At 48.8% G+C, this 15,011-nt stretch overlaps 1 protein-coding gene across 1 annotated transcript; it reads left to right on the top strand.

Annotated features, from left to right (window-relative positions):
• Positions 1-952: 952 nt before the first annotated feature.
• On the top strand, positions 953-3,226 carry LOC101782267 (probable transmembrane ascorbate ferrireductase 3). Its single transcript, XM_004981919.4, has 3 exons — positions 953-1,374; positions 1,583-1,631; positions 2,539-3,226. Exons 1-3 carry the CDS (start codon positions 1,207-1,209, stop codon positions 2,994-2,996), a joined length of 675 nt encoding a protein of 224 aa, XP_004981976.1. The 5' UTR covers positions 953-1,206; the 3' UTR covers positions 2,997-3,226.
• The last annotated feature ends 11,785 nt before the right edge of the window (positions 3,227-15,011 follow it).

The following is a 15,011-nucleotide window of genomic DNA, read 5'->3' as shown; positions in this document are numbered from 1 at the left end:
TAGCCAACTAAACAAGGTCTAAGAGTAGAAGGTCCTCTGAATTTATTTCATGCTCCATTTCTTTTGGTAGTCGATCGCGTAACATGGCTGCCCATGAGCTAGCCAGATTAGGGTCCAATTTGGAGGTTCGTGAACCGTGATGCTGAGATGTGTCACTTCGAGTACACGTTGCTAAAAATTATAACAAAGAGCTGCTACCTCCGTTATTAAATATTCCATCCATTTTAAATTATATTTCTTTAACAAACCGCATGAGGTAGTGCGAGTTTCTATTGATATAGCAGAAAAATACAAGACTACAGTCTTGGGAGGCTATAGGCAGGAAAAAGAAAAAGGGAGGAGCAACGCGGGAGCGTTTGGAAGAAGGGTGTGTGTTCCGTTCCAAATTATAGGTTGTTTTGAGTTTTTTTAGATTTATATACATTTTGTTATGCACTTAGATGTACCCTATGTCTAGATATATAACAATATCTATGAATTTAGAAAAGTCAAAATCACCTATAATTTGAGATGGAGGGAGTATACGATGTTTAGGACAGACAAATATCATATACCATTTAAGAACATAGAAAGTGTGCCGTTTGTTTGAGTAATAAAAGTCCCAGTACCCCATTCAGAAAAGTATAAAAAAAAGGAGTATATACGATGCAATCTCGCAGGCATGATCACTACCTTTTCTACGAATAAAAGGATAGCCTCTTTACCTCTGCTTTAGATGCTAAGGCCAAATGCCAAAAGAAGTGAATATATTGACACTTTTTTGTCACTTTCCTTCAATTCCTCAGCCGGGCGGGTCCCTGGCGCAGTAATAATGTTCTGGCCAGTGGCCATGTGTAAGGTCTGAACATTCTCCGAGATTACTTGCTCCCTCGCAAAGCCAGGAGGATGTTGTGCATATAGGTCGATGCCTTGCTTAAACATCCGGCTCGGTAATATACCAAACCCAAGACCACCTTCCCAGTGTAACCTCAGATTCCCGAGCCAGGCACGCCGGCCGCGCGGGGTCGTTAAAACCCCAGCGCTCCCATGCAAAACGCTTCAACCACCGGTCAAAAGAGCTAGCCCCAACAGCTTCGTTCCCACCCGCCGCCTGCCCGCCTCGTCGCGCTGCTGCTTGGCAGCTTGGGAGTCGCAACTCGATCGCGTCTCCTTCTTTGCCGGCGGCGGGGAGCTAGCTAGCTAGGTTGAAGCAGGCGGCGGCTAGCCATGGCGCACGAGATATTCGGGGGGCACCACCACTCCATCGTGGCCTCGCGCGTGGCCATGCTCGCCCACGTGCTGTTCCTGACCACCGCCGTGCTCATGCTCGTCTGGCTGCTGCACTACCGGGGCGGCATCAACATACAGTCAGAGGACCCCGAGCAGATCTTCAATGTACGTTGTGGTTTCTTTCCTCTCTTCGCGTTCTCCTCTCTGTTCAGTTCTTGATACGATCGAGAGTAGGTGATGACCGTCTTCCAATTAATCGAACGAAATATTCGCACAACAAAATTTTCCTTGGTAATCGTGAAGGGTTGTTGCACGTACTAGTTTCTGCATTTGTATGATCATGGATTAATCTTGTGGTGGACTCCTTTTGCAGGTTCATCCGTTTGTGATGTCCTGGGGGTTCATACTTCTTATTGGAGAAGGTATGTCCGACTCCAACCTAATATAATTTCTCCAAAGCAAATCATATGAGTATTGCGCATACGAATTGTCCTACAATTCAACTTTAGAGGCTATATACATACGCGTCTGTTTGTTCGATGCGACGGCTCAGCAGAATCACTGCCGAAAGCCCCTGAAGTTTGAAGATGACAAGATGCAGTAGTTGTCCTTGTCGAAATGGGCCACCATTCCCTTTGGAATTTATAGGGTGTTTGGGAGGAGGGGTTAAATTTTAGCCCCCGTCACATTGAATGTTTGGACATTAATTAGGAGTATTAAACCTAGACTAATTACAAAACTAATTACACAACCCCTAGGCTAAATCACGAGACGAATCTATTAAACCTAATTAGTCCATGATTTGACAATGTGGTGCTACAGTAACCATTCACTAATGATGGATTAATTAGGCTTAATAGATTCGTCTCGCGATTTAGCCCAGGGGTTCTGCAATTAGTTTTGTAATTAGTTTATATTTAGTTCTCCTAATTAGTATCCGAACATCCGATGTGACTGGGCTAAAGTTTAGCCCCCTCCTCCCAAACACCCCCTTAGTGTGAAGAAGAAGGTGATCACTAGTTCACTGCACTTTGGACCTGCAGATGATAGGTAGCTTAGTACTAGTAGGGGGTTTGGTGGCCGCAAAAGCACCGGAGCAGCTCATCGTTAAGTGACAATCAGTGTGTTTGGTGCGTGTCTTAGCATGTCGGATTTTCCGATAATGACCATTCTGATCGCTACGTTTTCCTGCCAAGCTTTCGATCAGTGCTGCAGCTGTACCATGAATCCATGATTGTTCTCAGATGAAGATTGAAACTGACCATGATTCTTGTAGTTTAATTTCTTTCTGTGAGGTTTGAACTGAAAAATGTGAATTCAAATTTGCAGCCATCCTGGCGTACTCGACGATCCCGATGGACCACCGGACGCAGAAGATGGCGCACATGATGATCCACCTGGTGGGCCTCATCCTGGGCATCTTCGGCGTGTACGCGGCGTTCAAGTTCCACGCCGCGGCCGTGGTTCCGGACCTGATGAGCCTCCACTCGTGGCTGGGCATCACCGCCATCGCACTCTTCGGCCTGCAGTGGCTCTTCGGCTTCGTCACCTTTTGGCTCCCCGCGGCGCACGAGCGCACCCGCAACGCGGCGAAGCCCGCGCACGTCATGGCCGGGCTGGCCATCTTCATGCTCGCCGTGTGCGCGGCCCAGACGGGGCTCGTGGAGAAGAGCGCCGCCGCCGCGTCCGCTGCCGAGATGAAGCTCATCAACGTCACGGGCATCTTCATCCTCCTCTACGGGGTCGCCGTCGCCTCCGCCGTCGCGATGCGCAATGCCTTCTCGTAGGCGTTTGTTTGGTCGGTCTGGTCGGCGTTTTTCACCATGGATGACACGAATGGTGTTCAGTTGTAACTACATGCGAAGTTGGTTTGGGTGGTCTGCGTACTGGTAGCGGTGTGTGCATACCGTGTGAGTTTTTCTGGGACATTTGTGCTCGATGCCTTGCCTGCCTTCATCGAGCTTCAAAAAATGCACCTTGGATTTGTCATTCCTAATTGTTTATTGGGCCTCACTTCTTTGTTGCTTCAGCTTTAAACTTCCAAAACGGACCGAATTGATGGACCGATACAGTACAGTAATCTTGCGGCCCAGGGAAGCACTTAACCACGTAACAACCCAATGGGCTAAGAATAATATTCTAAGCCCAAGTAGGAAGAATTTTTTTTGAGCAATTACGGCAGGTGCTCTGCCCCGACTTTTTTTTTTATTTTAGCCCTTTTCCGAAAAATTTTCACAGATAGCCGGCCAGGAACTAATTCCAAAAATGAACCCTTACCTTGACGTCAGCCTCCATGGCGCCAAGGTCGAGCCGTCACCGCTGACCAAGCAGCTGACGTGGCGGAGGCTTGGCGCCAAGCCTCATACATAAGGCCCGCACACCTTCTTCCTGGCCGAACCTTTCTCCTCCTCTTTCTCCTCCCTCTTGGGTTTTTACTCTCCCCACTTCGCCCTATATCACGAATCGTCATTTTAGCCTAAGAAACTTTCATTTGATCCGTGGATCTTGAAGAGCAAGGTATCCTCTCTCCCTCGTAGCTTTTTTTCACATCGATTCACTATATATTAGTTGCATTTTTTTACTTAGGGTTTCATGCAACTGTAGGATGCCGAGGCATGGAAAAGCTAGGAAACCAAGGTAACCCCAGCGCACGTAGTTATGTTATGTGCTCATTGTTGTGGATCAAATGAAAAACCTTAATTGTAGGTTTATTGTTAAGTGCGTTCGGTTCTTACAACGAAATAAACTAAATTGCAGTTATGGCGCCAAGCTGACCGGAAATGCCTTCGATTCATTGCCTCTGCCTAGTGGTGTTCCAGTGCCTATGTGTTTTTGTGGCGATCCTTGCAAGGTAGCCAAGTCCGATGAACATAACACGTATAGGCAGAGGCATTGGATGTGTTCCAACTTTACGTTTGAACCTACACTTCGTCAGCGCTGCATTAACAAGTTGGTAAGGAATTGTTGTTGTGTTATAATTATTTTCCATATTTTTTTTGTTTTCTAAAAATTGCATTTGTTGCAGACTCCTCCACCGCTCTGTGATTTTGAGCAGTAGATCGACACTGAGATCAATCCTGAAGACAAGAAGGAGATGGAGGATATGTTGCACTGGGATGCAGAGAGGAAGGAGATGATGGAGAAGAGGCTCAGAGAGGAGGCTGCAGAAAAGGAGCACAAGGAAGAGGAGGAAAGGAGACGTGTTGCTGCAGAAAGGGAAGACAGAGAGAGGAAGCTTGAGCGTGCGTGCCGAGCAAGAGCAGCGATTCAGGAGAATCCTGATACCTTGAGGAAGGGAAAGTGGCCTCGTTGCACTCAGTAGTCATAATTAGTTTCTAGTTCTATAATTTATTTATGAATAATATTATCTACTGTGAGACTTTTATTATGTTGTCATGTAATGATGCACTTTAAGTATGGGCATGGAAGTGGTAGACGATCTATGTTTATTTTGCGACATAATGCACTTCGAAGTTGTTCTATAGTGAAATTTTCGCAGAAAATAAAAAGGGTACTTCTTAGTGAAATTTCGGCAGAATTTCCCCTATTTTTTGATGCAATCCATACAAAATTATGAGATGAATAGTTAACATAAATACAAATATACAAGCATATGGCATGTTCATAATAAAAATTCACAATAATTCACAATGAAAGTCATATACACAATAGTTCACAACGAAAGTACAGAATAGTTAACAATGAACGTTCATAAAGTTCATAATAAAAGTCCCCAATAGTTCATGCACACAATAGTCAAATAATGAAAGTCCATATACAAAATAGTCAAATAATGAAATTTCATGTACACAAATTCCTCACTGCCTCCTAATCTTACCTTTACCCTTGTGACCAAGGGCGTCGGTGCCTGGAGTGTAAGGAGAACGTGGGCGACGTAGTCTAGTGCCTACAACCTGTGTAGGCTGAGTTGAGGGAGTGTCGTGGAGCTGAGACGGGTCAAGCTCCTCGGCCTCTGGTCGTCATCGTTGTCATCCTCATTCTCAGACACAATTGCTTTGGACCCTGACGGGCCTTGCTTAGACGAACCAACGCCTCCTTCGTGTGGGGATAGAACATGCACGTCTAGCGTCGTGGCAATCCTGCAACCACAACAAGCAGCCACACGGCGAAGCTGACTTGACGGTCGCTGTTGTGAAAAAACTAGTTAAATGAAAGAATGTAACGTATTAACAAAGTATTTGAAAGAATAATTTGATTCTTATATCTAGAAAACTTCACGTCTCGGGATCCGTAACTCTAGGACAGAAATGTTCAATATCTCTAATCGAGCCTTGGAGCGTACGGCCCTGCAACAAATTTCCAAAATAATTGAACCACAAAGTCACTATGTCTCAAGTCACTTACTCACTAAGTGACTAAACAATTACATGATGAAGTCACTAAGTCACTAAACCACTAAATGATTAAGTCACTAAGTTACTAACTCACTAAGTCACTAACTCACTAAACCACTAAATGATTAAGTCACTAACTTACTTACCTACTAAGTCACTAAGTCACTAAACCACTAAATGATTAAGTCAGTAAGTCACTAAGGCAGTTTAGATGTTACACCAAGAAATGAAGAATGTCACTAAGTCATTATCTAACTAACTCACTAAAACACTAAGTAACTTAACATAGAAAAGTAAGGTAATTGTCTTACCATTCTATCCAGGATTGGTCCTATCTCCACCTGTCTTCATGCACGAGTACTTTGGTCATACACCGTGTCTTCATCATCGGACGAGTGGATGTCGGTGTAGTCATCTTGCGTACATTGTACCCTCAACCTGTGACACGTCGCACCTTGGTACCAAGTCTGGTATTGCCTATACTCACTGTTTGTATGCGGGTCGTCGTTCTCGTCCACGTGGTCGTGGAACTGCTCCCATTCCTCAATGTAAGCCTGGTGAAACGGGTGCCACTCAGAGACCTTCTGCTTCTTCTTACGATCCACCCTACACGTCACGTTAGATGTTATTAGTTGGCAAAATTGACTTAATGGTAATGGACCATCACGAGATAATTGAAATAGCAAAACACCTACTGGTGTAACTCCACACTACTCGAGATCACAGGTGTTGGCTAAATCTGCCTTATCCCAAACTGACGTGCTACTCGATCAGGCATTTGGAATTCGACAGCATAGAAACATATCAAAGGACACTTCATCCTGTATAAATCGTCGTTGCTCGCACACATGACGCTCACAGCAAAAGGAAGTGCGTCATCTCATTTGTACGATTACCAATCTACCTGTAACATGTCAAAACAAGATGTTAGTTGTTATACTAAAGCAATACAAAGCAGTATTACAAAAAAAATTTACTTACACTATAAGCCGTGAGCGTGTCTAGCTCGTTGATGTAATCTAGGTACGCCCGCTCCAACCTCGTGTGGCCAACCTTAACTTGATCCCAAAGGTACGCCCATGTCGGCTGCCGTCTCGGTTGCTGACCTGGGAACCACGGTCGACGACCCATAACCTCAGGACGACCAACTGGTAGACGGGCCCACATCCATAACTACAATAGGTACACGCACCCACCAATTGACGCCGAGGCCGAAGTCCGACGGCACGCCTCGCATAGCTGCCGGTAAAGGAAACACAGCACAGCTGAGCCCCAACTGTACTGACCCGCCTGCTACTAGTCAGTGAGGCAGTGGATCCACATCCAAGACGCAGTGTCACCTGTAGCGTCTGGGAAAAGAACGTAGGCAAACAGATGCAGGATCCACGCCCTGCAGTAGTGCCCAATTGTCTCCACATCCGCGTCCTGGGGGCAATGTCCGAAGTGTTCCCGTAGCCAGGAGATTAGCACTCCAGATGTGCGAGCCCCTTGATCCTCAACCTCACGACCAAGGAAGGCTGCAACTCGTGCTCTCCAACCCTCTGAGACGCACGGCCTAGTCACTGCGCAGCCGCAAATCGACAGACCCAGCATCTTGTGACAGTCCTGTAGGGTCACTATCATCTCTCCGAATGGCAGGTGAAAGCTGTGAGTCTCAGGCCGCCACCTACATTTTACACAAATAATACTTGTCAAACATGTACGGACATAAAAAATTGAACATGAACGAAGGCAATAGAAGCAAGATAATACCTGTCAACCAACGCAGTTATGGCCGCTGAGTTGAGCTTGGGCAACCCACGACGAACCTAAAACGAGATGACATGTAGGCCCGCCATCTGTAGGAAAGGAGTGTAGCGGTCGTCGTACTGCAGCGCCAAAAACCCATCGTGGGTTCTAGAATGTAGGAGCAGAAGGACCTGTATGCAAACAAACAGAGTCTGGACGTTATTTGAGGAACAAGACGTGTACGCTTAAACAAATTAGATCATCAAGTGTAGATTATTACCTCCCCCCTATGAGACATCCTCGATGGGTCTGGTCGTACGCCTGGTCGAGTAGGTGGAATTGCGCCGTCCTACAAAAAGTCAATGACAAATAAAATAAACATAAAGTTAGAGATGTACAAGCAAATGATACTATTACAATCATAAATTAAGACACATAATTAATTGAATGAAGAAGATACACATGAAGTAATGAAAAGAACCATTAGTCACACCTCACTAATCTGCTAATGGCAAGTGCGTGAATTATGGCCCAATTTACCGCACTTGCCGCACTCGTTCTGTTCGGGGTCAGTAAGAAATGGTGTTGCTCTACCACGCCTCATTCTTCCGGATACCTGATCCATAGTCATGTTGTGCCTCGTCCTCTTCCTTGATCCACGCTTGTTCCAACGGTAAGCTGGATTCGCAATGTATTTTGGCCCATCATATGGAGGCCACTCTCTAGGTTCCCGAAAAGTCACGAAGCGGGGGCTCTATGTGCGCACAAGCGTGTCTACACTGAACTCATGAGGTATCATGCTCTCGATATTAAAGTTGCGATGCCTAGCTGCTGCCACTACGCCATCCGCTCGTCACGTAAGTCACGCCACGCCACGGTGAGGACCTTGGCGCCATGGAGGATGTTGTAGCTTGGCGCCAAGGTAAGGGTCCATTTTTGGAATTAGTTCCGTCAGGAGCGTATTCGTGAAAAATTTTCGTGAAAATGGCTAAAATAAAAAAAAGTCGGGTGCTCTGCCTTAGAGAAGCATGGTGTTATGTACAGTCCTGGCAGTTGATCAGGGTGAACTAGAAGAAAAGCAAAACTACTGAAAGGAAATCAACAACTCTAATAGCATCATGAATCCATAGAGGATCATGTGCACTTCACATTGACGGCCTCAATTGCCTGTGTCGTTTGCAGCCACATTAGAGTTAGCAACCCGATAGGCGATGATGTCCTGCTTGATGATGTTAAGTAGTTGTCTTGAGTTCAGTGCTTTATTGTCGAAGACCCGACGTCAGCGTTCCTTCCATAGGTTCCAGGCAGTGTAGATGAGTACCTGTAAGTGCAGTTCCCAGGAAGACCCCCCTGCCTGAACCATAGAAACCCACCAGTTTGCAGTTGTTCGATGGCCATTTGCAGGGAGTGTGAAATTGCTTCATTGTGCAATCTTCAGCCAGAGTTCAGTTGCATAGGAACATTTAGCCATCATGTGCATGTATGGATTCTTCTCTGGTGTGGCAAAGCTTACAGATTGGTTGGGCTTGACCTCCTCATCGGATTATGCGATCAGAGGTTGGTAACCTGAGCTGCAACAGTAGCCATGCGAAGAAACGGCATTTACTTTCTACTTTGGCTTTCCAAATCATGTTCCAGCGTTCATCAGCAAAGGTCCCTATGAATTGGACAGCATATGCCGACGTAGCCGAGTACTGACCATCTGCAGTGAACCTCCAAATGATACTGTCCTCCTGATCCGTTAGCTGAAACTGATTGAGTTGGGTCCATAGCTCAATGTATTGCCTGAGTGCTGTCTCTGGATAGACGGCGTAACCCTTGCATCCATTTTCTGGATGGTAAAGCTGCTGCTACTGTGTGGTTCTTTCGCGAGGACAGGATGTGGCATTCTGGCGCTATGTCTTTGGGTGCCCGTCCATGAAGCCATCTGTCTTTCCAGAAATTTGTACGTGCTCCATTACCCGCTGTAATTTTGGTGCGCAGTAGGAAGAATAAGCCCGAGACCGTGGTGTTTAAGAAAAAAAACGGTGTCCGCGTGTATACAGGAGCATCAGATTCTTCTCCGCGCCGACACCTCTCGGGCCCCACCGCACGCGAGCGAAGAGCATATGCGGCTTCCACAAACTGCTCTCTCCACCACGAGGACTTGGGAGATCAACAACATACGTGCACAATTCCTGCCCAGTTGACAAAAATCACGCAAAATATTGTGCCTGAAAAGGCAAATACGAAAACGGGTTCCTCTGAAAGCGACGAGGAAGGAACGCCGACCTTCTAGAAACTCCGACACCTACTTCGGTCTGCGGGCCAACCAACGTTACCGGCAGGTCGTCGGTCGGAACACACGGTGGTCGGTATCACGCCGAGGAAACGCTACCTACGCTGACTTCGCAACAGCCTAAGCATCTCCAGCGGATTAGCAAAAACCTAATCCTCTTTCTCTCTCCCTTACCAATAGCATTTTTAGATTTTTGAAGCCATTGTCACAGCAAATTACCAAAATCTCGTAACCAATACCAGGTGGGTCGTCCTGTTGGCCAGAGCATTTTCTTTTCATTTTTATCCATTCTCTGAGCTCCGTTCGTCTCCCTTCCTCTCTCTCTCTCTCTCTCTCTCTGACCGACGGCCCCATCTGCCCCGCGCTGACCTTCCTTGCTGCCGCTGGCTACGCAGCCCCGGCCGCCGCATCGCTCGTCCTTGTTGCGGCGCTGGAACCCACCAGTGTACTACGCCATCTCCCATGGCACCACGGACTCAAGCTCATCGCTGCCGTCGACCATCCATTCCTCCACAAAGCGCTCATCCATCGACCTTGCCTCACGCCGCCGTTCAGATCAGGTGAGAAGACCACCCGTTGCACAACAGCAGGGGTAGGCACGGCCGCCGAGCAGGTCATCCTCCCATATTGTTTTTTCAGTGGATCCCCCTCCATTGGAGCTGCGTTGTCTTGTGCTGCTCACTGCTCTACTAATGGAGAATAAAGAGAGAGAAGCAGATAAATTGGAGCGGTGGTCAAACTTGTGCTTGGCTTCCAGTAAATTGGATAAAGAATGAACTGGAGATTGGAACAGAAATTGAAAGGAGAGATGGGTGCTTCGTGCTTGTGCTTGGATTGAGTGGCACCTGTGGAGCGGCGTGGCGCAGGGCCGGAGCTGAGGCGCAGTACAAGTGGCGCGCAACCGGAGCCCGGAGGCGAGCGTGAAATGTCCTCCCGCCAGAACCAACCGTGGATAGGGTAGAGGAAGGTCTCCCCTCGGAGGCGTGTTTTGGTGATTGCAAAAAAAAAATTGGTAACGGGGATGTGATTGGTAATCTCTTGAGCACATCTATCTCCAAAACGACAGTTTTTAGTATTGGGGTTTGGGATGAGTAATCTGCTGGAGATGTCTTCACAATATCGCAACAGGCTGACGGACGACAGGCTCGCAGCCACCTCAGCGAAACCAGAATCACGGGCACGACCGCACGAGCATCTTCGACCTCACAGGGTTCTCCGTCCGAGGGGCGACGGGTTACCGGCAGCAGCGCTCGCCGCCCCCTGGGCCACGCGAAAGGGCTCCAAAACGTCCACCGAATTTCGCAGTAGTGGCCACCGCACCAGCAACAGGGGTTCACCCGCGCTCGTCTCCTGGGAGGGCGACCTGCGAGCGGCGAGTGGCCAACTGGGCAATGCCTTGGCCTATATTCTTGGGCTAAACGAGCCCCTGCTGAAAACGAAATTCGCATGAATTTCGTCGCGTGCTTCGCACAGTTTATCCGCAGTTTGATCCGAGAGGCACCCATCACGCACCAGGAACCAGGCAGACAGGGCGATTATTGGCGACGGGCGCCCGCCGCGGTCGCCGTCGACGCGTGCTCCTCCTGGCTAGGCGGCTAATCCAATCGAGACGGCGCGCTGAGCTCTCACCTTTCCGTTTCAGTCGCAGTGGAGCCGGATCGCGGCGCCTTCGGAGCCTGATTGGTTGCTTGCCAAAACTTGGCATGTCAAAGTTTTGGCAAGCTAAAACTTGACAAAAAAAATTGCTTAGATAGGAGAAGTTGTCAAATTTAATAAACCAAATGGTGACTAAAATATTGGCTTTTCAAAACTTTAGCAGTTCTCAATTCCCCGATCCGGGCAGCTAATCAGAGCCGGACCGCGTTTAATCGTCTCTCCCAGCATGCGTCGGTGTCACCAGGGGGGAGGTCGTCGACTTCCTTGGACCTGTTCGCTTCAGCTTATAAGCCGGCTGAAAAGCTGAAACGGCTGTATTTGATGGCTGATAAGCCGACTGAATAAGCTGAAACGAACAAGCGGCTTGGTTCCTTCCCCCACACGCGTGCGGCGTGCTCCACACGAGGACATGCTCATCGACGGCGACGAGGAGTAGACTTGCAAGTACTCGTGTCCATGAACATTTTGCTATCGGATCGGTGCAGCGCTGCTCGTTCTGATACGGTCTGATCTGAAGCTGGCGCTGTCAGTCTCAGGGGCAAGGGACCAATAATTGTACGCCTGCCTGCCAACCACCACACAGCCTACAAAGCAGGCCGGCCCGCTAGGCTTGGGGATTCTCATCACATGCCCAGAATCCTAAACATCCTTGTACTGACATGACCCCCGACAGGTCGCCACTGAATTTCTCCCTGCACGGGGTGGTGCCATCTGATCGTGATCGATATAGAAATACATCTCATCTCTCATGTTTCATGTGTTGACTCTCGCTGGCCGTTCCCCAACCACACACACGCTGCAAAAATGCTCTCTTATCTCCTGGCTTCAGGTGGGGGGTGAGCAGAAGAACAGCCAGCCAACACGATCCACTCGAACGGGGACACGATGGCCGTCCATTTGCCACCGATCGGACGGCTCAGGAATCCTCCGCGGCGTCCCAAGTGCAGAAAGCTTCCCAGGCGGCTCTCCGCCCACGAAACCGCGGCCAATTTTGATGGTGGCAGGCAGGGGCCGCAGGGGCGCCATTTCGAGCGAGGCCCCCCTCCCTCCCTCCACGGCTTTTTTTCTCTCTCAAAGGGGCGTGCGCGATTCGCTGCCGTGCACTGCACACGCTGCTCCTCCACAGGAGCAACGATCCATCCAAGGCCCCTTTTGGCCGGTTGCAGTTGGTGGTGGACCCGGGCGGCGATTCATGATCTCTTCCTCATCTCGCCAAGGGGGACGGACGGACATCTGAATCTCATCATGGGGGGCAGGGCAGGGCATTGAACCAGCAACCGGCCACGAGAACCGCCGCCAACTTTTACCGGCTCGTGAATGTGCTCGCCGTCCTTCGCTCGCAGGGACACATGACGACGCTCGGTTGCAACGGCACGCGAAAGGTTTCTTTGAAGCCGTAGGCAATCGGTGACGGGTTTTTACTGCTTGTTGGGGGATCTGCAGCGACATGTTAGGCCGGCTTTGCTTGCAAGTAGAAGGAGATGCAGTGTTGGTGGTGGCACTTCAGGAGGGCGTCAAAGGTGACATCGTTGCAACAGAAAACGAAAGGCGGCCGCGATGTTTCCGAGCTTGGGCGTTCAGCCCGGCCATGCCACCAGTTGGATATGGAAAGTTGTTTTTGTTGATCGGGAAGTTTACCAAAGGCTTGGTCACGATGTGCACCGCGCTGGACACTGGCCTGTCTCTCGTTGGACGGGTTCAAGTCATGGCACGCGAAGAACTTGTCCATGTATGGGCCAGTAAGGAGATGAGTAGTAGATGACAGTAGGTGAAGCACTGTGGAGTGTGCCTAATGACGCACACCAGCCTGATCAGCTCCTCCTGTACTTCTTCGGTTGCTTGATTTTCATCAAGTGGTTTTAAGTATACCTGGGGCCGGCCAAACTGCTCGAACCAACAGGTTCGAAGCAGTCGACGTCGCAACGTTCAGTTTTTTCTAATGAGAAAATGATCAGCATCAGAGAGTTTGGTTTGGGTTGATCCCACTAAGAAAGGCTTTTCTTGCAGGGCCACCTGAAGAAAGAAAAATTCCCGCAAGACATTTCGTGCTGTAAAAGGGAATGAAACAATTCACCGCTGCCATGATGCCCGGGTGACTCGGATCGATCGATTGGCTTGTCTTCGCCGACAGCCATCACGAGCAAGCTCCACGGTACTTATTCCCGCGCGTGCGTGTCCTGAGGCACCATCATGGGAGCAGGGAGCTAGCTGCTGCGTCGGGTTATCCATCTGCTGTTCGATATGATGTGGTGAATGGAATGAACGGATGGCTCAGGACCGGCATCGTTCTCGAAGTGGATTTCATGGATGGCAGCGAAGACTTTCAGCACTTGTTTGCCCGGCCCCCCTCAAATGTGAAACAGTGATTCTGCAATGTTCAGCCTTGGTTGTTTCGATATACAGTGTGAAGAAGAGGCACTTCTGAAAGCTCACTTTAAATCAGTATTCATGAAAAGTTGTCCCAATGATATATGTTGAGCCACTTTTTCTATCCTGAACCATGCTTACTATTTTTAGTTAAATTATTGCATAATTGTTTCCAATCCTCCGACTTAAGTAGTTATTCGACCTGGAACCCATTTCCTAATTCAATTATCATATTAGAGGAGTTGTGGAAAATAATACTCTAGCAGATCCCATTACCTTTTTTCAATTTTTTTCAATAATTATTGGGATGAATGAGTCCACCCCAACTCTTCCAAATAGGTTGGAACTCAGTTGGATTGGGATGAGATTATTATTTTTTAAGTATATTAGGATAAGATAATTGGGGAAACTACAGAAACAACTACTGATAGCCATGAAAGAGATATTTGAGATATCCCATTAGCTAGTTATTAGGGAAGAATTATTAAAACCGTAGGAGATGCTCCTAGTTCTTTTTAAAAAAAACAAACCAACGACATAGACAGAATTTCTCTCCCCGACTAGAAACTAGTATGGCATACAATAAATACCCTTTTAAAAGAAGAGAGAAATTATATCACACCATTTTATTTCTCTCATGCACCTGAACATTTGTCATCCCATCTTGCCCTTCTTCTCTAGCTCGGGTGACCGTTTAGGGTTTGGAATAGTGGGCTTTAGGATTTGGGTTTAGATTTAGAGAAGGGAGTACCTATGTCCGAACGGCCTTAGAGGAAGGACCAAGGTGGCGGATCTGCACGTCGTGATAGTGGGACGAGGTGCCGAAGACAGTGTTGGAATATTCGCGCGCCTGCGAGAAGGTTGCCGGGAAGGAGGAGGAGAGGGGTGGCTCAGGAATAAGGTCCTGTTTGGTATGGCTCCAGCTCTAGATGGAGCTGCTCCACTCCAGAACTCCAGGTGGAGTCAGCTCCACTCCAGAACTCCAGAATAAAATGGGGTGTTTGGCTAGATGGGTGCTCTCAGCTCCAAAAAAAATCAATTTTCAGTGTGAATTGCCATTGTTACCCCCAATTTAGGTCCCACTTGTCATTCTCTCCATCCCCATCTCCTTCTTCCTCAGAAAGGCTGCCCGGCAACCACGACACACCGTTCCCTCCTCTTTTTTTTCCTTGCCCCGGCGCTCCCGTCGCCTCGCAGGAGCAAGCAAGCAGCTCACCGGCGGAGGGGCTTCGGCGGACGGGCGAACTGGCGGCCGGCGGAGGGGCTTCGGCGGACGGGCGCGAAGGCCGGCGGGGGATCTTCGGCGGCGGGGCGAATGGGCGGCCGGCGGAGGGCCTTCGGCGGACGGGCGCGAATGCCGGCGGCGGGCCTTCGGCGGAGCGGCGCGAAGGCCGGCGACGGGGGGCTGCTGCCGGCGG

This window comes from Setaria italica, chromosome IX (genome assembly GCF_000263155.2).
Source record: "Setaria italica strain Yugu1 chromosome IX, Setaria_italica_v2.0, whole genome shotgun sequence".
In the NCBI taxonomy this organism is placed as follows: Eukaryota; Viridiplantae; Streptophyta; class Magnoliopsida; order Poales; family Poaceae; genus Setaria; species Setaria italica.
The sequence above is the reverse complement of the archived record's forward strand: the minus strand, read 5'-3'. Positions and strand labels throughout refer to the sequence as shown.